General features: G+C 44.2%; 1 protein-coding gene across 2 annotated transcripts in view; it reads right to left on the bottom strand.

Moving 5' to 3' along the window:
- Serinc5 (serine incorporator 5) overlaps positions 1–26,696 on the bottom strand; it is a 101,783-nt gene that overhangs the window by 33,999 nt on the left and 41,088 nt on the right. For both annotated transcript variants that reach the window (XM_048455916.3, XM_085676858.2), the window contains exon 2: positions 16,613–16,780. In XM_048455916.3, the coding sequence (XP_048311873.1) occupies positions 16,613–16,780 (168 nt within the window). The remainder of the gene's footprint in view (positions 1–16,612; positions 16,781–26,696) is intronic.

The raw sequence follows: 26,696 nt of genomic DNA, 5'->3' as shown, positions 1-26,696 counted from the left end.
AGGCTGAGAAACTCCTAGGAGAGCGGAGCCGCACACGTCTGGGTGGGCGGGTGTGACAGTCCAGGAACTGTCTGCTCATGAGACCTGACGTAATGGATTCGTGACACGATGTGTAATTGGGAGGGGCTGAAAAGTAGGAGGTGGAGCAGAGCTGGAGAAAGGCGGTAACTGGGCAATATCTCGGGGCTATCCCTTTTTGTTTATTGATCTTTGAGAATTTCATACATTTTAATCATATTCTCTCCATTCCTCTAACTCCTCCCAGATCCTTACCCCCTTCTCTTACTCAGTCAATTACATGTTATCTCTTCCCCCAAAACAAAACAAACAAAAAAAACCACAAAAAGCATCAAATCCAATTTGTATTTCCAGTTATTCCTGAGAACTGAGCCTGCCTTGGAGTGTGATTGATATACCCAGTGTTACTCCACTGAAGAAAACTTATGTTTCTCCCTCCCAGCAACTATCAATTTCCAACAGCTTCTTGGCTAGACGTGGAACTCTGTTCCGTGCTGGAGCTCTGCTCATGCTACGTTTCTGCAGGTCTTCTGCATGCCGTCAGTCTGCGAGTCCACACTGTGCCCCAGTCCCCATGCATTAGGAAAACCTCGTTTCCCTGGGGTTGTCCACCACCTCTGACCCTTTACAATCTTTCCAGCTCCTTTCCTGCGCTATATCGTGCCCCGGCTTCTTCCTGAGTGTTCCTTTTTCCTACTTTCTGTGCCATGCAGAGAACAGCCACTCCAACACCTCAAATTCCCACAACAGGCTCAGAAATACTGAGTTAAATGACCACAAATCCTCAGAAACCATGAGCCAAAATGATTAATTTCTCCTTAAGTTGGAGTCGAATAACAAGAAAATTTCATCAATATAAATGGGGACCAGAAACAAAACGACTTTCAGAGTCCCAACTTGCCCCAAAGGAAGCCACTCTATATGAATAGTACTGGTGACAAAGAATGTCGCTTTAAACAGTAAAAATTATATTTACAAAGAGGAAACTTGACAACCTCACTTATTAGACTATTTCATTTATATATACCCCTTTAAAAATATGTTTATGTGTGCTGATGTTTTGCCTGTATGTGTATCTGTATGTCACATGAATGCAGTGCCCACAGAAGGGGCATCAGAAACCAGGAAACTGAGTATCAGCTGCCATGGGTTCCAGGAACTGACCCCCATCTCTGCATGAGCAACCAAGTTCTTAACCGCTCAACCATTGCTCCAGCCTGTATGGCTTACCTGCCCAGCACACCCACTGTGGTCTGCCTTTGTTTCCTCTTCCTCTCCCTTTTTTTTTTTTTCATTTTTTTAAGACAGGATCTCACCCCATAGCCCAGGGTAACCTTGCACTAACAGCAACCCACTTGCCTCCCAAGTGCCGACTTACAAAACTTGTCTTTTTTGTCTTTGAGCATGCGACCTCCTGAACCCCCAAACACACCATCATACATGCACCAACATACATGTCATGTTCCAACTACACCAGTCCATCCTTCACCTTACCCCCACCCCTTTCCTTCCTTTTGTTCTTCCCCTGAACACTGGCAGGTAAGACTTCTGCACCATTCCCAATAAAGCCTTCCTCTGTTCACCCCAGTCAAGCTCTCCTGTGGCCACAGCCCGAAGCTCATCCAAGGGTGAGTGTGTGGCGCTGTGAATGCGATCCAAACTAGAAGTGGGCAAACAGCCCCTGCTCCAAATCCTAACCAAGCCTCCTTTATGCTCTGTGGGTGACTTAGCACATTTAGCCCTCAGTAAGTGCTGAGTATTTTTAGGCAATAACCTCCAAGCTGAACAAACCAACACGATTTTAACAAGAGGAATTTGCTCTGATTAAATATTTGCTGTTCCAAACTCTATTCCAGTTTTGGGAAAAGAAAACATGCATCACACACAGAATTCATGCTCAAGGGTGTAACCTCTCAAGTCTGCTCTGGGCATCCGAGGACAGCACACACTGAGTCTGTGTTGTTCTGTGCCGGCCTCTGGGAACAAGGACTTTCTCCAGCCCCATAGAGAAATCAAACTCAAAGCCAAAACCGTCAAGTAAAAATAAATAGTTTGTACGGAATTACAATCCTGACTCTGCTGCTCACCTGGGCAAGCCTCGCCTCCTTCACTCCCAACTTCCCTAACTTTAAAATGAAATAATCTCATAGTGTTACCCAGAAAACTCCTCTGGCTAATTCCTGAAGGGCTAACTACAGTTTCTTGCCCACAGCAGTCATTACACTCGGGCACTAACACATAAAGGAGCTTTCTGGAGAGGGAGTCAGACATGCTGCAAGGATCACTGATCTAAACAAGGTAGGGTGAGCATCTTGGGACTCTATGACTGTGCCAAAGGGTTTACAGCAGTGCCACGCCAATGAGAATGATGGCCAGGTTCTGTAAGAACTGAGTTCCAGCAAGGCATAACGGCACTCCACTCTAGTACTAGTATTTAAGAGGCTGATTCAGGAGTAACACAGGTTAGAAGTTAGGCTGGGACACTCGTACGAAGCTTAGGGCTAGGCTGAGCTTCAAGGGAAGACCCTATCTCAAAACACGAGGGGCTAGAGACAGAAGCCATTGGTAGGACATTTACCAAGCATGTGCAAGGCCCTGGAATTGATCTGCAGAACTTAACAAAACAAAACAAAAGCTCCAAAAACATAAACAGAACTCTCAGACCTGGTCACCTCCTAAAGAAAATCCATCTAGGAAATATGTCCAAGGCATGAGCAGAAGCACCAGCCTCGGGTGAAAGAGCTGGGAGCAGCAGCACCAATTATCCTGCCTGCAAAGGTGAGAGGCCAGCAATGTCCTTACCGTCTTCAAGTTCGAGTAAGTTCATATCAAAAATTAAGTCAAGAGGAGTCGAGGAGATGGCTCAATTGCTAAAATACTCACTATGGTAACTTGAATACCCAAGTTTGGACTCCAGCACACATGTAAAAAGCCAGGTACTGAGGAACCTGCCTTTAATCCCACCAATGAGGAGGCAAAATGGGGAATCCCTGAGCTTTGCTGGACAGGCAGGCAGTCTGGATGAATCACTGAGCTGATGGGCCAGTGAGAGATCCTATCAAAACAAGTGGAAACCAAATGAGGACCCCCAACATCAACCCCTGGCTTCCATAAGTACATACAAGCACAGGCGCCTGCACAATGAACATGTACACACATGGTAAACACACACACACACACACACACACGGCTACAGAATGGTCTATTGATCTTATCGACTAGAGTTTCAGAAGATGCAAACTTAGGAAAAAAATAGATTCTTTGGGTGGGCTCTCTCAGAAACAGAAGGAAGATGATAGTCACATGGCTCAGAAACAGTATGACATCAGACATAAAAATGTGGTATTAGCAAAGCAAATTAGTCTTACATTTGATTCTACCAAATTTCTGGAGTTTCAAATGAAATCATACTGCTGAAACAGCTCTGGGCATCTCGGCATGAGTGATAAGTTAACTCACAGAAGTAGAAGAACAGTATCTAAGAATTCCTCATCAGCTCTCACTTGAGAAGAATGTTTGTGTGTGTGTGTGTGGGGGGGTCTCTCCCTTAGTCTCCACTTAAGACTCCCTTAGATTTTCTCCTTGAAGAAATTCTGATAGCAGTATTAGGCGGTCACCAACCAGGGTACAACAGCTGTGAGACAGGAACATTGAGCCAATCTCCACCCTCTCCTGGACAGAGAGAATCACCAGGCTTCTTTTCTTGGTATGGTAGCATCCTCAGCCCTTCGGGGAACCTAGAAGTATTTAAAAACAGCAATACCAACTAGGGCTTGCCTCTCTTTGGGTTAGCCATCTAGCCGTGTGTGTGTGTGTGTGTGTGTGTGTGTGTGTGTGTGTGTGCGCGCGCGCGTGCGCGTGCCAAAAGTGGGGGGGCAACAATCCATTGTCTGATTTTATCTGATGTTACCACCTCTCAAACCCGTTCAGAGACCAAAAGCACACAGGCAGACTGACAGTACAGTCCACACACGTCCTCTGTTTGTGGCTAGTGTGGCCACATAGCCAGACAACAGCTCTAGCTGAAGAGCTAAATAAAAACAAGCTCCAGTCTGAATCAGAAAATGCACAGAAGACTAAGCAGGGCTGAAGGAGGGGCTCTTCCAGACACAGAATGGAGTCTGTGAATTTCACCCTCCATTGGCAGAAAATTCGGTTAAAATGAAGGTAGACTACATGAGGCCGAATCACATGAGTCACAGTTCTGAAGGAGAAGCAGGAGTGATTCCCAGTGAAGAACAGTGAGAGCAAGGCCATGAAAGAGGCTGTCCTGTTGGACGTGACATTATCTGTGAATAAAGGTGCAGGGCCCTGGGGGGAGACTTCCCAGTTTTGCAGCTGACAGGCAATCACAGAAGTTAATCACAGCAACAGTGGGGCAGCAAGTCACTACTGACAGCTTGTCCTGGAGGTACCTTATCAAGAGGAAGTGGGGGTGGACGGTTCCACAAGGGGGCTCCAGAAAGACAGCTGGACTAGAGACAAGGGGCATGTTGGTACAAGCCTGGAATTCTAGCAGCTGGGAAGTAGATAGAGAAAGAAGTGTAAGACCAGCTTGGTCTGTATAGCAAAAAAGGGGTGAGGATTTTGGGGGTAGCCAGTATACACATGGTGAAGGAGGCAACCTATGGGTGTTGGTAAAGGAGCAGAGGAAGGTCAGTCCTAAACCCAGAGAAAGGAACACTTAGGGAGTGCTAAGGGTCTTGGAGACAAAGCTCTCTGAGCTAACCAATCAGCTAAGACACTCTTAAATATGTGAAACATTATAAAAAATACAACTGTATGCATGGTCGTTTTCCGGGGGAATTTGAAACTCAGTCAAATTGGTTGGTACAGGTGCTCTTTATTCCCTGATACATGCGACACAACACGAAATGTGACACAGACAGAATTTCATTACCCACTCTTCCTCACCTACTATGTGCAAGTATTTTTCAGGTCACTGGGATATAAGCATCAAACAAAACAGGTGTAAGATCCCCCACTCCAAGGCTAGGGTGTAGCCCAGCCAGTAGGCTACTTGCCCAGCATAAAGAGCCTTAGGTTTGATCCCATTGCTATAGAATCAATTGAAATCCAGGCTAACACGGAGCTAATCTTCTCAAGAAAGGCTATGTAGGCAGTCATGGAGAGATACATACACTGACCATGCGTGTATTTTATGTATACTTCAAGGATTTTCATCTGTTAATTTGAACTATTTATGATGGGGGTGGTTCGAGACAGGGTTTCTCTGTGTAACAGCCCTAGTTGTCCTGGAACTAGTTATTATAGACCAGGCTGGCCTCGAACTCACAGACTCACAGAGATCTGCCTGCCTCTGCCTCCCAAGTGCTGGGATTAAAGGCATGTGCCACCATCACCTGGCTATTGATGATATTTTTTAAACTTTGGTAGGATATGAGAATCAACTGTCTTCTGTAAGATAGGATGCCAACATCCTAAGCAACTAAGGATTCTGAAAGCCCAGATTACTTGCTTCTCAAACCCCTTCCTGAGACCCATGCACAGCGAACATTCAGGTGGTGGTTCTCTCTCTCTTACATCGGATTGAGATGCCCACATCCTCATTTTTCCACAGCTCACTACTCCTTCATCCCTAACGTGTTTAACATGGACACATACAAATAAATCATTTTCCTTGTAAATTATTTCCATTTATTCGATGGTTCCATATAGAATAAAAGACATGAATTATGCTTGCCTGACTAGGCATGTGCTTCATGCAGCAGCCCTTACCTGCAACTTAACCGAGCTGTGGTTGGCTGAGCATAAAGTTTAGGCCATTGAAGTTTGTCCCTGAGAGAAAAAAGGACCGACTGTGAACTACATGGGGCCACTCAGGGTCTAAAACAAAAGCCAGAGAAACTACAGCCCATAGGTCACAGTCAGCCAGTCTCCCATTTCTGTAAATAAAATTTTACTAGAAGGGGCCATGCTTATTTGTTGGTGTTGTTTGGGCCACTCTTGTACTACAGTGGAAGCCCAGAGCCTACAGACTTCACTAGCTGACTTTTGGGGAAGAGACTGCCCACTAATACTGAACATAAACTGCTGAAGTATGCGTTTATCTTTCAAAAGCCAAGTGGCAACTGTGACAACTCCCTCTACTCGTCAGAAGCCAAAGGAGCAGGAGCTGAGAGGGGGACACAGCACAGCTTCTGGCTGTGGCCTTTCCCCTAAGGCCCTCACTGGATCTGCTCCAAACAGAAGCTGGCTTTAGTTATTCAAATGGTAGAACCTTCTGCAAGTTGTTTTTTAGCCAACAAAGAGGATGTGTGCTTATTTTTTGATGGAGAGGTGAATTGGGTAGAGATGCCCAGTGCATAGAAGCCTTCAGCAGCATTAGCAGAAACCTCACATCTGTTCCATGTGCTCCAGAGCCACAGCCTTTACAACCAAAAATAAATCACACTGAGGGGCGTCTTCAGACTAGTGTGCTGACTGCAGACAGCTGTTTCACTGAATTGCACCCCTTGAGGTCCCGGTTTCCCCAGCCAGATGAAGCAAACAGCCTAAGCTCCCCTTCTGAGTCTCTCCCTCACCTCGGCTGTCTCTCCAGACATGCCCAGGAGTTCAGTGGAGTGCACATACTTCCACAACTGTGCACATCTTCGTGCCTCAGCCTCTCAAGTGCTGAGATTACAGATGTGCACCACAAAAACCAGCTACCAAACTACTGCTGTCCCCTAAGTGAGGTTCAGTGCTCTGCAACAACCATGTGTTGGTTATACTTTATCCCCAGTACAATCTTTGATACCTACACTTACATGAATGGGCAAATCAACAAAAGCAGCAGCAGATTTGAGAAGTTTTTAAACAATGTAACCAGAAACTGGGAATCATGGTGCTTGTTCGTAATCCATACTCTCCAGAGGTTAAGGGACAGAAGAATCACTTGAGTTCAAAGGTAACCTGGGCTACAAGCTACAAGTTCCAGGCTAGCCTGGTCTACACTACAAAACAAAATAAACACACTCTCTCCTCTCTCCTTTCTTTCTATGTGTGTGTGTTTGTGTGTGTGTGTGTGTGTGTGTGTGTGTGTGTGTGTATCTCAAAACACAGAATGTATTCAGTAACTGGTAGTGCATGCCTGTGGCTGGGGCAGAAAAGTCCATGTTCTTGTACATCTGAGCTACTACAAATCAATTTCTGCTGTTCTGTGCACACAGTTAGGCCTTGTTTCAAAGTTCCACACTCCAAAAAGAATGCACTGAGATTACAGTTTACCCTTACTATACTTTGTTTCAAAGTTCCACACTCCAAAAAGAATGCACTGAGATTACAGTTTACCCTTACTATACTTTGTGAAGAACATCAGAAGAGCATCAAAATTAGACTACATTTGCTCACTTTATCTGCAGGTACAGCAGTGCACACCTGTAATGCCAGTAAACCACAGCATTTATAGGGAGAGACAAAAGGAAGGGAGTTCAAGGTTATCTTCCACTAGGTAGTGAGTTTGAGGCCAGAATGAGCTACATGAAATCCTGTCTTGAAAAACAGAAACAAAAACAATGGATGCCTAAAACTATGGGCAAATCAGCTGAGTAATATACACACAATTCCTATGATACAATGAGATAATAATAGTAACACATTGCAATGAACAGTCAGCATCACTACTTGGAGCTGTATAAAATGAGAATCACTTGAGTTGGGTATAGTGGCACATTCCTAAAAGCCCACCATTTGGGAAGCTAAGGCAAGTTTAAGGACAGCCTAGGACACTTAGAGAGACCCTACCTTAAAAGAGAGAAGAGGAGGCTAGTTACAACTTATTGGTAGAGTAATTGTTCAGCATGTACAAGGCCCTGTGTTCAATCCCCAGAACCAATAAACAAGCAAGCAAATAAACAAACAAAATAAGGATTGCTTGAACAAAAGTACTGGCACCACAACAGCAGATCTGATAACCAAGAAGGCCACTGAGTGACAGCCGGTGGCATAAAGGGATAATTCATATCCTAAGCAGCATAGAGTAAGATAGTGCTGCATAATTTAAAGATATGAATTATTTATTTCTGGAATTTTCCATGTAATATTTTCGGACGTTAGTTGACCCCAGATAATCAATGCCACAGAAACAGCACCAGGGTTGGAGTGCTGCTGTGCTCACAGCATTTATGTGCTTATTCTCGTTATCAACCTGAAGCTGCTTCATTCTAGCTCATTCTGCGTTGCGGTATTTGCTCCTTCAGGCTCCATCTTTATAGCAAAATATGGTGCTCATCCTAACTGCAAGCACTTCTCTGTTCTCGTTATCTGCAAGTGCTTTGATGGCCACAGGGAAAGGACTGAGAAAAAAGTCACATTCTCATGTCATCATCCTCTCCCTCTCATGGCCAGGGCGACCTTATAAAGGGTCTGGCTAACATCTGGTGCCTCCAAGAGTTCTGTGTAAGGGATCTGACAGTCAAGGACAATGACAGTTGCCTATTGCTTTATGGCTCCTGGCAAGCTCGTGGTTACTAGACAAGAGTCAATCTCAGTCCTTGAGTCTGAATCTAACAAAAGCCTCTCAGCACAGTACAAAGGGCGGCCTCCTCAAGTACTGAACAATTTGCCAGCACCATTCACTGTGTGGAGGAAGGACCAGCCGAGAGGAGCCAAGGTCGAGACTTGCAGGGACTATTTGCTTCTGGTTTAGATGACCTCAGACCAAAGATGGCACTGTTTTCAAACCTGTGTCCCTTCCAACCCTGACTGAGAAAGGATGGGACCCAGGAAAATGTAAGAGGTGGAGTCTCACTGCCAGCTCCCCTAACCCTAAGTCCAGTGAAACTATGATCTACACGAACTGTGTTCACCACAATTCTACCCAATTGACCCAGAAGGCACACACTGACATGGAATTCAGTTGATGTTCAGGAAGAGGATTTTTGAAAGCCATTTTATCTCAGCTGGATTAAAATAATAAACTTGAAAATTCTCCAGAATCAAAGAACTGCACTAGCAGGATTTCTCTTTATTTGATATTATCCTACCACACACACACACACACACACACACACACACACACACACAGACACACAGACACACATACACACACACACCACACACACACATACACACACACAGACACACACACACACATACACACACACATAAATATAATAATAATAATAATAATAATAATAATAATAATAATAATAATAAAGATTTTAAAAACTAACAGGCAGCTTTTGAGAATGGAGAGCTCTGCCTGGGGTTTTGACTCAAACAACCCCAGAGCCTAGGTTCCAGCACTCTGAACACTCAACCAAGAGAGACCACACTCACAATTAGAGCCAGACATTTGTTTATTAGCATGAACCCCTGCCATTCTGAGCCAAGCAAACCGCATGGTGTCTTGCAAAGTGAAGTATTCTTCACCAGTGCTGTTTGCTTGCTTTAAAAAGACAGATACACGAACACACCCTGAGGGCAGGGTCCACTTTCTGAGCAGCACCAAATAAGCACTTCTTTTGTGGCTACTCCATTTCAGATCAACAGCCCTTCTCTGAGCCCAGCTTTTGGCTGTAGGCAGGGAAGGAGGCAGCTGGAAAGGTCACCTTTCCAGAAGGTCACCAGATACTTCTTCCTGCCACTGTGTCCAGAGAACACTCAGGAGTCAAGGAAAGCTCTGCTTACTAAATGGATGTCACCTCCCAGATAGGCTACTTCTCCCTGTCCCTGTATCCAGAGTGTTTAGGAGACTTGTGAAGCGAGGCTTGCTTTAGGCTAGGACTGCTGTTTCTGGGAGTTTTGCAGGTTATCTGGCCAACAAGCAAACCTAGTTATAAGAGCAAGAAATCACTGGCCAAGCACCCAGGGACCCTGAATTTCAGTCTCTGCTGTAACTAGTGTTTTCAGCCTTGAACAAGACACTTCACTTCATGGGCCATGTCATCTGTCAGACAACTAGATGGGTAAAATAATCCCTTAGGTTTCTTCCATTTTCCAATCTCCTTTATTCTTCTACCAATTGATTACAGGTAAACTATACCCTTTAAAAAGCAACCGTGTTTCCTCTGTGTAACACTTAACAGGCCCCTGTTTACCATCACCTATCATAGATGTGAGCTGCATTCTATTTTTGCTCATTTCTTTAATTAGATGCTTTAGCTGCAGATTTTAGTTCTTAGGATCACAGGGACTAGCCCAGGAAGGCAATCATGTCATCATAGCCCTCTTAGTTCTTCATGCTGATGACAGGAAAGGAAGCAGCTTATCTGTCAATCTGCAGTCTTAAGTATATTACACGGTACTGTCAACTCTAAGAACCACCAAAGTAGTGCAACATGTCATTCAAACTAGCTAGACAATTAGATGTTGTACTTAGGAAGCCTCTTCAAAACCCAAGCGACGGAGCCTCTGCTGCTGACAGTTAAGGCCATTGGGAGACTCCAATGGGGAACTACAAGTAGCAAGGGTGTCCTCACCTGTGGGATCAATTATCAGGAGAAGGAAGGCTGAGGGCAAAAGTCCGGTGTGGCCAACTCATTTGTGACTGAGTAGAATGCACAGCACAAGTATTTCCATGGCCTGTCCATGATCAGTACTGTCTGTGGTCAGGACTGGACAAAGGGGAGAGAAGGAAGAATCTAAGAATGTCCCCAGTTCTGTTCTGAGCGAAGGTACCTTTACCCTCAATTCCTCATAGAAGACAGCCAGAGGCAGAGACGAATGAGCTGCCCCAGGGGAACCACAGTGGTCAGGGTAGCGTTCAAGACACCAGTGAAGAGATCATAGGAGCACAGACACACCAGGACGGGGAGACAGAAAAGACAACAATGAGGGCTGGCAAGGGCACAGAACACATCACTTATTACGAGTGCTTCTCATGATGATGGGGGTGCTGATGGGGTAATTACTTTGGAAAACAGTATAGCAGCTCCTCAAAGACTAAGCAAGGTGTTTTCATCTAGTACAGAAATTCTACTGTATATACCCAGAAAATATTATTCACACAAAAATGGTGATATTATCACTAAGAGTCAAAAAGTACAAACAACATAAATGTTCATTAACTGAGGAATACACAAATAAAATATGGAGTATTCATAAAGTAGAATACTATTCAGCCAAAGTACTGACATATGCTACAACATACCTTTAAAAACACGCTAAGTAAAAGACACCAGACACAAAAAAGTACAAGTATGTATTAGTCCATTAGCTATTATTATAATAAAATACCTAATACAAGGTAATTAGTTTAAAGAAAACAGAATTTTGTTTAGCTCATGGTTCAGGAGGTGTCCATTTTGACACTTAAGACTCCATCAGAAATACAACATTATCCCAAGAGTTGTTAATACTTATCATGAATTCTGAGATACAAGCATAGTCCAGAGTTGGGGTCTCCCTACAGCATGACAGCTTGTCTCAAGGCAGACAACAAGGGAACTTCTCAACCAAATAAAAGCTAATCTATACACCTGGCCAAAATCTCCAGGCATTTGTCTATGCTTCTGACCTGTCTGCATATGGCCCTGGCCATGAGTTGAGAGCAGGGAGAGCCACCGTCATCCTAAGTGCTTTCACCAAGGCCAGGGGAAGAGGATCCAAGACACTACTTTCCGATGTCAATGGAGCCATGAGCAGAAGCCCTGCCATCCAGAGGAAAAAGAACTGCAGACTTGTGGCCTGCTCGGGATGTGTCACTGCCTCCCACCCTGCACTCTTGATCTTAGGAGGGCCCTGTCAGGGTCACACGGTCTGTGGTGTGTGGGCTGAGAACAGTAGGTTCTTTCTGGTTTCAGAATGTTGCCTGTGTATCTTTGTGAGAAGGGACTTGGAAGAGATGCTGAGGCAGCTTTGCCCTGCTTTTGCATGAGGGAAACTCCTCTTCTCATGAGACTGTTGACTCAGAGAAGGGTCTCCTGTATGTTGAGCCACAGCTTGTGGTTTCTGCCTTCTTGGAGCATTTTTTCCTGTGTCAGAATATAGGAGCCATTTTAAACAGTCTGTTCTTGCCAGTCACTGAGGCATTTAAGCAAGTACAGAACTTGGGCTGATTGATGCCTGGGGCTTTAGTGACTTCAGAATGTAGAACACATGAGGAGAAGGAGGTGAGAGAATAGGGCTCCAGATCTTCACTGATAAAATAAGATCTGCTGCCAAATTTGGAGATAAAGGTGACAGTTGAGAGCCCCAGAAGCTAGTCATTTGGAAGGGAGAACACAGGAAAGTTCTTGTGTGCTCACTGGCCGATGTGGGAAGAGCCTTCGGGGCTCCAATCTTACGTCTTAAGTTTACATTCTTCCTGTATTTCACTTGGTACCTGCACTGCTCTGATTGGGGGAAATGTCTGACATGGTGAATTATAACATTTTAAAACCCAAATATATGATAAACAGTGTTGGGAACTCATTTGTTTGGTATATGGAGTGTGGAGCATGACATTGTAGTACATTTGTTTTAGATTAGAATTGAAAAGAAGTATTCATTTTGCTGTGAAGAGTCTACTACGATCTTTATTGTCTTTCTGTTGTTCTTTATTCATTTTTAGATGGTGTTATGCTTGTCTGTGCCGTCAGATCTCTCTGTAAACATTTTATTTTGCACATTATTTCCCAGAGAGAAGTCTGGGCAGCTTTGAGTGGTAGTGACTTTGACTAGTGTCCTCCTGAGGTGAAAAGGGTTCTGTGCTTGTTTTCAGCGTAAGTTGGTAACACCACTGTATATGGAGGGGCTCCAAGGAACACAGCACAGGACACACCTTGTGCAGGCCACAAGTTTGCAGTTCTTTTTCAACTGCCACTCTCACCTCTCGAACTCCCACAGGCCAACAAAGGGCAGGCAAGGACCCGCAGGGGACCAGCCCGTGCACTACAAGGAGACCTTTCAGGACCCACCCTCAAGTGCCGCCTGGGCATGAGGTCAACCTGATTCTAGCACCACAAAAGTGGCCAGATAGCTGTCCCCTGAAGGGAAAAGGATTTATTCCACCCAGAGTGACCTCACTCCCTATGCAGGAAGCCTGGCCAAGCCAGTTTTAAATAGGTATATTCAGAGGCAGGCTCCAGAGTTGTACCTTCCCCCCACCCTCCCCTTCCATCTGATCTCTGATCCTAAGTCACCCCAGTGTGCTCACGTCCCCCAGGTTCTCCCTGGTCTATGATGATCACCTCTGCTTGGGTATCTACAATGGCTCCTCCTTTAACCCATGGACCTGTGGGTTCTGGTCATGTGACCCATGGTGTTTTTCCTGTCTCTCTTGTCCTTTCTCTTCTCTGCCTTCCCAGCTACACAGCGCAGTAGCTAAGCACATATTCACACATTCAAACCCCCAACTCTACCTCTCGGTGGCTATTAAGAGCGGACATAAACTGGTTAAATGACTCATTGCTTCCTCCTATAGAAGGGGATGTCGGCAGCACCTGCGGTACGGGCAAGGACAGTGCTGATAAAGGACGAAGATGCAGGCAAAATGCTCACATTAAAATAGTATTATGGTATTAGCCTATAAAAAGCAGCTCTTAAAATACTTTTTTTTTTTTTTTGCCTTCCTGGGCAACACCAGGCAACATCTTCCTGTTGAACATTCTGTCAGGAAGCACAGATAGCAGATGGAGTTGTTAGCGGGTGCTGCACGGAGCAGAAGCAGGATACCCAAACAGGAATCAAATTTATGCCTGAAGCACACACCTTGGGCTTCTACTAACCATACAATTGCAATTATAGTGCTTCGCTCCAAGAGATGTCACACACTGGCATAATTACAGGTTTTACCTCTTGGACCTAAGGCTTTCATTCTACTTGCACGGAAAGCTTAAGAGCAGGGCTCACACGGCAGACGCTAAGATACCGACTTCTTACCACGGCGGGTCATCAAGCAGCGGCTCAGGCACAGAACTTAAGAAGAGAGCATCACACTACTAGAAAAATAAAAGTAAGAAATGGCGTGCTGGGGTGTAGCTCAATGGTAGAAGATTTGCTGAGCCTTTTTGAGGTTCTTTTCAAATGAATGAATTTAAAGGGAAGATGAAGCAGACCCTCAGCATAAGAGTTAAAATCTATCCTTCTAGCCTTGTAGCTCTTAAAACTCTTTTAATTTAAAGTATTAATTTTAAAATATATACATTGTATATTGTACACACACACACACGGGCAGGCATGCATGTGAATGCAGGTGCCTGCAGAGGCCAGAAGAGGGTGCCAGATCCCATGGAGCTGGAGCTACAGGCAGGTGCAAGCTGTATGAAGAGGGTTCTGGGAACCAAATTCAGTCCTCTGTAAGTGCAGTATGTGCTCCTAACTGCTGAGCCATATTTCCAGGTTCCGTAGGCCCAAACTTCTTTCCCCAAACATACCAAGTTAAACCATGATGCTAGTAGGGCTGGGTGGTAAATATATCAACCAGCACAAAGCAAATCTGGCAGACTCCTCAAAGAGCCAAACCCTTCGTCTCTCTACCTCCAAACTTTTACCAAACAGAACCTATCGATTTTTATCTTGTTTTAGGCCTCAGAAAAGTTCACATCTTTTCTTCTGAGAGACAAGCTGTCCCCCTCATCTAAGCGTACCATGTCGCCCGTTGGGGCACCTTAACTGGAGATAAGTAGCTTACATTCTAATCAAAACCATACAGCTACACTTAGAAATGTATTAGCCAACAGGAAGCTCCAACAGGCCTATCCTAACTGAAGGATAAACAGGATAAAAATAGACCAAGAGCTTTTAAGAAAATGTCATGGGGTTGGGGTGTAGGTCAGTAGAGAGATCGCCTAGTTCATGCCAGACCCTGGGTTGCATCCCCAGCATAAAGAGAAGGGAAATGATTGTTTTAAAGCAGAGTGCAATTAAATGGCCACAGCATAGCACAGGATTGGGGCTCAGTATGCTTAGGAGCTGCGCCAGCTGAGGCTATCATCTCCACAGTAGAGATGCAGCTCCATTATAGACCCGGCTTCTCTCCCTCCCCACTGCCTGCCTGTGAGGATGAAGGGCTGAGTGTGTGCGAGAGGGAAATGGGCCCCGACAGCTCCGCTTTCAACCACCACTTTCCCTGGGATGAGAGCTGCCCTCAACATGCTGCTGCCCTCTCTTCCTGGCTAGTGAGTCCTAGAAGAGGAACTCTGCCTCGAACAATGCCAGCGGAGCATGGGTGAGCGAGCTGCTGGCTTAGGAGCTCAGGAGAAAGCCTATCTCCCTGCAAACACAAGCTGTATGAGTTCACCTGCCTTGTTGAGTAATGGGCATGGTATCTGTGTCCTCCTTGCGGACATTTCAGTCTCTCTTTTCTCCCCCAGAACCTAGGACAGGAAGAGCTATGCTGTTTATTGGGGTTTCTTATGACCACAGCACGCTGCGTTCTGATACAGCTCGTCAAGAGGCCTGCTTTGGGGAAACAGGAAAAGGTTCCACATCCGTCTCCATAAACGTCACACTCCAGGCATCCCTGAGTAGACTGCCCAAGAAACGGCTGACCTCTTGCCCTAACCCCCAAAGGCAACACTGTCCAGTGGTCCGTTTAGAAAAGCTAAAAGCCTCAAAAACCACTTCCTGGTATCTATGGTACTGTCTAAGCTACATCATCCTTTCCATCAGCCGAAATTACGTCTTCATAACAAGCTGTGACTTGTAACACTGGCAGTCATCCTTACGACAGAGATGGGCAGAGTTCTACAAGCAAAGACTGTGTTTATCAGAAACAGCTAAACAAAACAGAGACCAAACACAATCCTCTGACATCAACATCCTCTACCAACAGCATCCAACTATGCCTATCCTACCACTAAGACAAAGCTACCGGGGCTGGAAAGATGGCCCAGTGGCTAAGTACTTGCTGCCTGAGCTGGATCCTAGCACCGACATAAAAAGCTGAGCATGCCTACCCATGCTTATAACCCCAGCACTGCAGGGATGGGGAAGAGTCTCACTGAGGCTTGCTGGCCTCCAACCACCAACCCGGCTCTAGGTTCAGTGAGAGACCCAGCCTCAAAGACACAAGTCAGAGAATGAGAGTAGAGCACCTGGTGCTCTCCCTCTGATCTTCATGAGTGCTCAGACACACAACATATCTCATCACATCCACAGACATACCTAGACATCATACCAAACATTAATTGGTTGATTAATTAAAGATCAAGCTGTTGAATGGCTTGCCTGCTTGGCCTGGACGCAGTGGACAAGTTCTGAGACAGTTCAAAGACCAAGAAAAGTGGTTTGCATGAGAAGTGTCCTCCACAGCCTCAGGCACTTGGATACTTGATCTCCAGTTGGTTGGTGGTGCTCTTTGGGGGGAGATTTAGGTGGTGCAGCCTTACTAGAAGAAGTATGCCATGGGGGCAGAGGGGGCACAAGCTAATTAAAAAGCCTTGCCAACTTCCATTCTATCTCTGCTTTATGTGTGCTATGGTTCAAAATTTGAGTTTTCAACTTCCTGCGGCCAGGCCCACCATGTGCTGCCATGCCTATCCACCAGAATGAACCCTTATCCCTCTGGAACCATAAGCCCAAATAAGCACTTCCTTCTATAAGTTGCCTTGGTCGTGATGTTTTATCTCAGCAACAGGCATGTAACAAACCCCAAATTACAGTGGTATGGAACCCAGTCCTCTAAATCGTGCTTCTCATACAACTCCATCAAGAACCACAAACTTACATGCTCCTTCATCTGCTTAGTCACAGAGGATGACATCATCACACAGCAGAGGCCGATGACCAGGAGGAAGTAGAGTAGATACATGAAGCGGGTGGTCCGAGACTGCCGGATCTTAGGGCAGCAGCCACAGCAGAGGGAGCATCCAGCAGAACCGCAACAGCAGGCCAGCTAGGGAAGACACAAACATCCTCTCAGAGTGTGTCATTGTGACTTAGCAAGAAACATAAGACTGTTCTTCAGGGTCATGGAACATGAGCCTCTGAAAACGCTGGAATTTCAAGGGTGAGTGAGAAGTGTCCTGTTATACATAAGGCCCTTTAAGCCACACCTGAGTCTATGCTCAACGGCACAACTCTTGGTGAGCCCCTCTCCCCAGTCATTTTAGGACCTGGCTGTCAGAAGTCAGCCACGTGGCACTGAAGATTGGAAATTTCAGCTCCCCACTCTCTCCTCTCAGGGAGAGAAGGGGTGATTGAGTTAAATAATCCCTGGTTGATGACTGAAGCAGTTGTGATACACATTGACATCTCTGCAAAAACTCTCACCAGTGGATTCAAAACGTCTGTGTCAATAAAAGAATCCACGTGCACTGGAGATGTGTCCCATCACTGTGGAAACAGATACTACTGGGGTTCACACTTATGGGGCTCCTCGCCCTGTACATCTGGCTGTGTATTTTTAACATTTATGGTAAGCTGGGAAAAATAAGTACAGAACTTTTCCTAAACTCTGTGAGTGATTCGGCAAACTATTGAACCCTAGAAGGAAAAGGTAGGAACTCAGGCTTACACCCAATCAGAAAGGCTATGGAATATTGAGATTATGAGTGGCCTGAGAAGTTGGCAATTTTGTGAAACTGTATACCAAACCTTGGTAGTGCCAGTTTGACCTAAATTATAGGAGACCCAGCTGGCATCCTATACAGGCCCACTGCTTTACAAACATTTGCCTAGGTTTTGGCTGGTGGACCTTCCAGGCTAAAGGATGACTACTCTCGTGGTGGACCTTCCAGGCTAAAGGATGACGACTCCCTTGGTCATCATGACCACAGGACACAAGGAGAGTGTGTGGCAGAGCTTTGGCTAGAAGCAGTCTGTCTTGACGATAAGCACTAACGGCTTGGGAGATCGCCAGGAATAAGCAGGAAAGGGTCTTCCTCAGAAGTACACAGTCATTATTACACTTAAGAGAAAACAAAGGTTTCTAGGATCAGTTAAAAGCAAAAACAGCAGCTAAGAGCTAGAAAAGGCGCTGCGTGAAAGAGGACATGGGAAGGACGACATGGGAAACAAGAAGCCGGACCCAACAACCAAAACCCAGAATCTGAGTACACACTGTGTCACCTAGGACATGGATGCGCTTATAAAGGGGAGCCTGCAACTTGAAACCCCAAAGACAAGTTCGTAGGTACGTCTTACACATGGGCTGTCTCTCAGCCTCGTGCCCTATCAGGGGCCATCTTTCTAAGCTAATGAGTGAGGAATGGGCTCAGTGAGCTCAGATCTCCTGCAGCACCACTAACAGTATGCAAGGCCTTCACTTGGGAAAACTAGATCATTGTGCCAAAAGACCCTGTGTATTGCACATATGTATACACGTGTGTGGAGGCTAGAAGTCTATACAGGGTGTCACTCCTCAGCCATGTGCCCCCTTATATTCCCAAGACAGAGTCTTACACTGAATAAGGGTCTCTCTCATCACTTCAGCTAGATGAGCTGGCCAGCAGACCCAGGCTCCTCAGTGCCGGGATCATAGAGGCAGATTGTCACATTCAGTTTGCAACGTGGGACCTAGCAATCAAACCAGTTCCCTGTGCTTGTGCAGTCGGTACTTTTCCAATTCAACGTCCTCGCTGTCCCCCGTTATTTGGAAGACTAGGTCCTTGATAAGACACAAGGCAGCAGGGTGGTGGACAGCAGTTCAGGCTAGAACTCAGTCTCTGTGGAGAAGGTTAGGCTCTGCCACCTAGAGGGAAAGCCACTTCCTCAATCAAGACTCAGTATACTTCACTTATAAAGTAACAATGGTAACAGGACATAGGCTGCACGTCCCTTATACATGCTGTGGGAAGCTTCCCCAGGTGCATTTGACTTGAGGGAGGAGCTGTTACCCAACAGGGCTTCTCTGAAAGGAATTACAAAAACTGCAAATTATATCTGAATATGTGAGTATGAACACTGTTCTATACAGAACCTAAGCCCTAATAATTCAATTTCGTGATAATGATGTAGAAGAAAGTTTGGGACTTTGCAAAGCTTCAAAACAGACACCAGTCACAAGAGTACATTGTAAACACCATGCACAATGAGACAGGTCAACAGGTATGTAGTTAAGACAGCAAATTATAATGCTATGGTGGATCCCAGAAGTTGGGTCACATCTCATGCTCCCTCCCTTACTTCGTGAACGCGCCAGCATTAGATAGAGCCTCTGTCTCTCTGCGCTGTAACATCCCTTCAAATTCTTGCTAAGGCCTTCTATGTACCTTACATTCTACTTTCCGCACATCTTACTCAAAATGCTCATAAACCTAGGTCATCACTATAAAAGAATCAATTCTCCCTAGGCTGAGCCAACAGGTCGCGCTGTGGTACTGCTGCTGCTGCATGCGTTTTTACCAGCCACACTTCCATTTTCTTCACAATTCATTCATCTTTTCTGTTTGGATTTTGTTTGGGCCTCAGGCTCCTTCCACGTGCTGGGATTATAGGCATGCACAACCACACTGGGTTTATAATGTGCTAGTACTGAACCCAATGTGTTTTTCCCCTCTGCTCCCAAACTAACTTGATTCTCTAGGCTCTCCCTCTTCTTTCCTAGCTTTTGGTTAAGTCACATTGTCTCAGATAACCAGATTTGCTGCATTCCATTATGTGATAATAAATACTTATCCCATAAAACTCCTTTAGAAGCAGTTTTCTATAGTTTGGGCCTTAAGCATCACTTAATAACCACATAGTAAAAGACTGGTGATGTGAGATGTCCTTCTGTATATTGTTGCTTTCATTGGTTGATGAATAAAGCTGTTTTGGCCAATGGCTTAGCAGAGTAAAGATAGGCAGGAAGTCCAAACAAAGATACAGAGAGAGTAGGCAGAGTTGGGAAAACACCATGTAGCCACCCAAGAAGTAAGATATGAGGTAATAAGCCATAAGCCTCATGGTAAAATATAAACTAATAGAAATGGACCTAAGTCACTGGACAGATATTAAGCCTCTGAGTAATTATTTGGGAACAGAGAGAAACCAGTCCGGGGGACCAGTGGAACAGAGACGGGCCTGCTGTTTACATTTGGGGCCAAGGAATTTCCACACAAACCAGAGTGAGCTTTTAAAAAAGGTTCTAAAATGGAGCCAAAAATGGCTTCCTAATTCATGTCTCTCATTGCAGGTCACAGTACAGTACCACGTCCCCTGGTAGCAGTGGGCCTCAGCTAAACATGACAGACTTCCTCTCTCACTGGCTGCGGTACAAAGAGGCTTCTCCCAGCTACTATATGCAGGCTCGAGAGCACAGCCATGTGCTGCATGGCAGATCTAGGCCTTTACTCAGATGAAAAAGGTTTATGTGCTATATACTGCTCCCCAGAGTTGGGAGGTGAGTGCGGCTCCCACCCTGTGGTCCCAAGGCAGGTGGTGAGCGTGTTTCCATCTTGTTAGAGGGCTGAGTACAGGGACAACAGTCACAGCCACGGCTGTGGTCTTAGCCATGCCCTCTTATCACATTTAAAACGCTCCTGATCAGAAAAAGATTATAGATACACAACAGGACAGATTTCAGATAAAAAGACCTATAAATGTGTCACAATGTGTTTGATAAATATGCATAGGATGGGAAGAAGAAGAAAAAAGAAGAAAGAAGTAAGAAGAAGAAAGAAGGAGGAGGAGGAGGAGGAGGAGGAAGAAGAAGAGGAGGAGGAGGAGGAGGAGGAGGAGGAGGAGGAGGAGGAGGAGGAGGAGGAAACAGTTAGATTAAAATAATTTAAAAATCCTTTAAAATAGTATAAGATATGTATACTAAGCCATGTAAAGATAGAAAATACACAATGAGTCTGGATTATGTGTATTAGTGTGTTCTTTAAATTTTTTGAATGCAGAGAGACATTGATTCTGGGGGCTGCTAAGCTAAACCAACATATATATTTTAAAGGTATCTTAACTTCAAAATTTGAGTCTAAGGATATGTTACTTTGGAAAAGAAGTTCTGCTTATTTCCACAGAAGATGAGAATCTATTGATTCCTTCCAGGCTAATGTGGTTTGATGGAACAAAATCCCCCAAAAGGACTCCGTAAATCCTAAAAATACTTTGTCCAACAAACAGCAGGAAGCAGTTTGGAGAAAACTATACCAAAATTCCCAAAATGATTGTTTATAAATGCTTACTTTCATTTAAAAGGGATTGGGTATTGTAAGCAGAGACTGCATGCTCGTTTTCCGGCCACCCAGACTGGAAAGTTCTGGCATCTGTCTCCTTCTGCAGCTACATGGTGTCTCCTTGACTCTGCCTTTTTCTATAATCAGTTTAGTTTTCTAACCTAGCTCTATTCTGCCCTGCCATAGGTCGAAGTAGTTTGTTTACTAAGCAAAGGTAATAAAACATATTCACAGCATACAGAGGGGAATCCCAAAAATCAGGGTATAAATGTTTAATGTCTTTTTAAAAAGGGGTGATACAATATACAGTAAATACATTATTATGGATTTTGTTCTATTGATACAAATTTAAGGTCAATTTTGTTACACTGTGTATACATATTTCTATTCTTATTTAAGATACTATGTTTATACAGCTCATTTAAAAATGTAATGTAGAATTAAGAAATACAGATTAACAGATAGTCATCTATAATAACCAAACTTTTAGTCATGTTAATTAGGTTTTCTAGATATACAAAGATATATTTCAGTTAGATAAATAATCTTCAATGCTTCAAAAACCAACAAACTATGGCATCTAAAATGTTTTAAGAACTTAGACTTTTCTCAACAGTGAGCTATATCGGCTTCTAGCAGCACCAATTATATCAGAGAGGATGATGGGCCTCGAAGGAACTCGTTATGGAATTTGCCTTTAGTATGACAAGGCTAGTCACTTGGGCAAGACACTGCTCTTGCCCGGACTGCTTGATGGTATGCTGTATGAACTGGCATGAAGGACCCACAAAAGAGTGACTGCTAAACTTGCCAAGATAAAACAGAATGGCACTTTAGGATTCCTACTTCAGAGAGGAAACTGTCAGACGTTCTACAGGACACAGAAGAAAGCAACTGACAAACTTTACCAGTACAAAGCAGAACAGATCTTTAAATTTCCTACTTCACTGAAAAGTCTGCCAGATATTATGGGCCTATAGGCTAAATATGGATGCCCCAACATTGCAAAATAACTTTGGATGACTACACAAACAGCCAAATGCCTTTGTCAATTCTAGTTCTGGAAGTTGCTTACAATGCATTTTCTATTTAGTTAGGCAATATTATATCCTTCTAGGGTCTTTGATGGCGTTAAAGACACAGTTATTATGATAGTTCTCCTTAGTTATAATAAAAGATAAATTAGATATAAACCTTAGACTTATGAAGAATATATGATAAAGCATTTTCTTTAATTTTGCCTAATACAAATAGACTAAATGTTGTAACTGTAATTCTTGCTTAATAACTATTTCATTATATGTAATTTTACCTTGTTAAAGTTAAAACTTTCCTTTTTAATTAGACAGAAAAAAGGAAAGGATGTGAGATGTTCTTCTGCATATGTGTTGTTTTTACTGGTTGATGAATAAAGATATTTCAATCAATTAGCAGAGTACAGTTATATAGAGAATCCAAACAAAGATAGAGAGAGAGTAGGTGAAGTCACTGAGATACCATATAGCCACTCAAGAAATGAGATATGAGGTAACAGGCCACAAGCCTCATGGTAAAATATAAACTAATAGAAGTGTGTTAATTTACAGAGAGAGCCAGCCAGAAATAGCCTAAGTCACTGGCCAGACAATTGTAACTGATATTAAGCCTCTGAGTGCCTATACGGGAACAGGCTGGCATAGAGAGACTGGTCCAGGGGACCAGTGGGATGGAGAAAAGCCTTCCATTTACAGACTGGTCTGGAACAATATGCCCTAAAAAAGAAAAGGAAAGAAAAGCGACTGAGAGGCCCTGGCTCCCTCTGTTTGCTATGTACTCCCCTCATGATGCACTACTTATCCTAAGTCCACAGCAACAGGAACATCCAAACACATCTAAAACGCTGAGCCCAGTAAGTCTCTTCCCTTTACAGGTTGGTCATCCTAGGTGTTTCAGAACTAGCTAGAAAGCTTCAAACTAATAGAAGAACTATACCAGAGCAGAGTCAATAGCTAAACTCACTATCTCCACAGAAGGACAAATAAATACATACAGACATTTAAATGTGTCTAAATAGTGACAGAAAGGCCCTTTTGTCTCTGGTGTCCTTGGACTACCAGCTATCCCTGTGTCTGTGCTGAGGAGTTCCATCCAGAGGGGTGAGTGTGTGCTCCTTAGCGATCAGGGAAATGCAAATCAAAACCACTTTGAGATACCATCTTACACCTGTCAGAATAGCTAAAATCAAAAACACCAATGATAGCCTATGCTGGAAAGGATGTGGAGCAAGGGGAACACTCATCCATTGTTGGTGGGAATGCAAACTTGTGCAGCCACTTTGGAAATCAGTGTGGTGGTTTCTCAGGAAACTGGGAGTCAACCTACCTCAGGACCTAGCAATTCCACTCTTGGGAATATACCCAAGAGATGCCCTATCATACTACAAAAGCATTTGTTCAACTATGTTCATAGGAGCATTATTTGTAATAGCCAGAACCTGGAAAGAACCTAGATGTCCCTCAATAGAAGAATGGTTAAAGAAGGTGTGGAACATACACACATTGGAGTTTTACTCAGCGGTAAAAAACAATGACATCTTGAATTTTGCATGCAAATGGATGGAAATAGAAAACACTTTACTGAGTGAGGTAACCCATACCCCAAAAGAGGAATATGGCATGTACTCACTCATAAGTGGACTCTAGCCATAATTAAAGGACATTGAGCCTATAATTCGGGATCCTAGAGAATCTAAATAACAAGGTGAACCTAAAGAAAATCATATAGGTATCCTCCTGGATATTGGAAGTAGACAAGATTTCCAGGCAAAACTTGGGTGCACAGGGCTGTGTGGGGGGTGGATGTAAGGAGAGATGGGTAGAGAGAAGAGAGAAGGGGAGGATTGGGGAAAGCTTGGGGGAGTGGGATGGGTGGGATGGAGGAAGGGTGGATATGAGAGCAGGGAAGTAAATATCTTAATTAAGGGAGACATTTTAGGGTTTGCAAGAGACTTGACTCAAAAGGGGTTCCAAGGTCCAAGGAGAGGTCCTCAGATTGTTCCTTGGGCAGCAGAGGAGAGGGTGCCTGAACTGGCTTTGTGCCATGGCCACACTGATGAATATCTTGCATATCACCATAGAACCTTCATCTGGCTATGGATGGAGATAGAGACAGAGACCCACATTGGAGCACTGGACTTAGCTCTCAAGGTCCAACTGAGGAGCAGGAGGGAGAACATGAGCAAGGAAGTCATGGAGCAAGGAAGTGTGTCCACCCACTGAGACAGTGGGACTGATCTAATGGGAGCTCACAAAGGCCAGCTGGACTGAGAGAGATGGAGCATGTGATCAAACTGGACACTCTGATGTGCCTGGCAATGAAGGCTGACTGAGAAGTCAAAGACAGTGGCACTGGGTTTTGATTCTACTGCATGGACTGACTGTGGGAGCCTGGTTTGTTTGGATGCTCACCTTTATAAACCTGGATGAAGAGGGGAGAACCTTGGACTTCCCACGGGGCAGGGAACCCTGACTGCTCTTAGGACTAGAGAGGGAGGGGAAGGTAGGGAGAAGGAGGGAAAAGGGAGGCAAGGAGAAGGTGGAAATTTTTAATAAATAAATAAAGTAGTGACAGAAAGGACACAGTTATGGAAGACACTACAATGAAGCAAGCAGTTCAGTCCTACGCTGTCATTAAAGTCATGTACCAATGTATGCGCCGTATTTGTCAAATGCTTCTTCTCTTTACTTACAGAGCGAAGGTCCAGTGGTAGAGTTTGCCTAGCAGATGCAGCACAATTGGTCTAAACATGGTATTGCCAAAATATTCTAAAAAATATTGCAATTCAACAGGAACCTTTCTCTGCTATACCAAGATTCACTCTTCAGAGCAAAGCATACCAATAAACAAGGGAATACACGCATAGCCTTAAGCTGAATTCTGACAAATGCACCAGGAGGAAACTGCAAACTGTGTCTGTGAAAGGAACAGTACAATTCCAGGAAACTGTACTCCACCTGTGCTGACTGACCACAGTTTTGGATAACAGACCTCACTCGTCCTGTTCTTTACCTCAGACAAACCTTGGCTGGTCCAACTCCAAACTGTCACAAGCTAGAAGAGAAAAGCTAGTGTACTGTGTGTGTCTCTATACCACAAGTCAGCTTATAAAACAAACATCTGTAGGGCACCAAGACAGACTAGGGATTTGGGGAGGCAAAGTGGAGATAGAGTCATCGGCCAAAACAAACGAGCCACTGTGCTGGGGGAGGCTGTGAGGGCGGGTGATCATGGGTAGATTCTGATGTCACTGGGGAAGCTGATCCTGGAAGAACGCTAGTCAGCACTGGGGAGATGAACTTCTGTGGTGACAGAATGTGTGTAAAATATTTCTATGTTCTCTATTCAGTTTTGCTGTGAGCTTAAAATTACTCTTTTAAAGCCTTTTGTTTAAAAATAAAAAATGAACAAAGCAGTGCTGTCCATTCTTGCCTCAGTAACGGATGCCGAATGAGTAATGCCTGGTGAAGTCATGTGGGTGGCAAACTCCTCAAACCAAAAGCACAAGCATTCCCAGTCCCTGGGGCCGAAGTCACAAACCACATACTAAACTCTTGAATTTCTTACTAGCATTACATCACAGAGCACTATAATTTTAATTTTACTTCTTTCATTTTTTGGAGAATATAATTACATCATTTCATTCTTCCCTTGCCTCTCCCTCCCACCAACCCTCCTTACTCTCTTTCAAATTCATGACCTTTGATTTCATTATTGTTGCTACATTTATATGTATGTACATATGTATATGTTTGTATATACAGATATGTATATTCCTAAATACATAAAAAAAACAACCTGCTCGTTCTGTATAGTGTTATTTGTATGTATGTCTTCAGGGCTGACCACTGGTATTGGATAACCACTCAGTGTGCTCTTCCTTGGGAAAGAGTCCTTTTCCTGCTCTTGGTATTCCTTAGTTACTGTACAGTTGAGGCCTTGTGAACTCTCCTCTGTATAATTTTTAAACTCTTCAGAGGACAATGCTTACCATTCTTCAAAGTTCATTCTTGTGAGTAAACGCCTACAAGTATTCAACGATTTAGTTACAAACGTTGGGGAAACCATATAATCCATTTACACAAGACCTATTGTTAATTATGAGCTATGTACCCAATGGGATATTGTTTTAAAATGAGTAGGTTAACATTACTGAGCCCGTGTCTCTTCCAAAGTTCAAGTGTTGAAGTACTGAGCTCCAGCACCTGAAAATGTGATTCTGTTTGGTCTTTAGAGGTCAATGTTTTTGAACAGCTTCCCTGGAATAGTCCCTATCCCAGTGGTGTGTGTCCTCATTGGGAGAGAACACAGTCACAGTGACTGCCCTAGGAGAAGATGCTAAGGGGCCATTTATAAGACAGCCCGCCAAAACCTTGCTTTGGAGTTGTTAGCCTCTGGAAACAACACTGAATTTTTTGTTTAAGTCATGTGGTTGGAGAGCTTGAGTGTGGCCGCCCCCCAACACAGTCTGCATGCGCTGACATAAACTACCTATGCAGAGAGATACATAGAGCCATGTGGGAAGACACAAGGTTATAAACAGACTACCAGGGAAATGACCTAGATATTGGTGTAGGAGGTCCTTCTGTATTTGTGTTGCTTTAACTGGTTAATAAAGAAACTGCCTTGGCCTAGTTGATAGGGTGGAACTCAGGTAGGCGGGGAAGACAGAAC

The sequence above is a fragment of the Myodes glareolus genome, chromosome 15 (genome assembly GCF_982192425.1).
Source record: "Myodes glareolus chromosome 15, mMyoGla1.1, whole genome shotgun sequence".
NCBI lineage: Eukaryota > Metazoa > Chordata > Mammalia > Rodentia > Cricetidae > Myodes > Myodes glareolus.
Note: the sequence above shows the minus strand (reverse complement) of the source record. Positions and strands in the feature narration are given on the sequence as shown.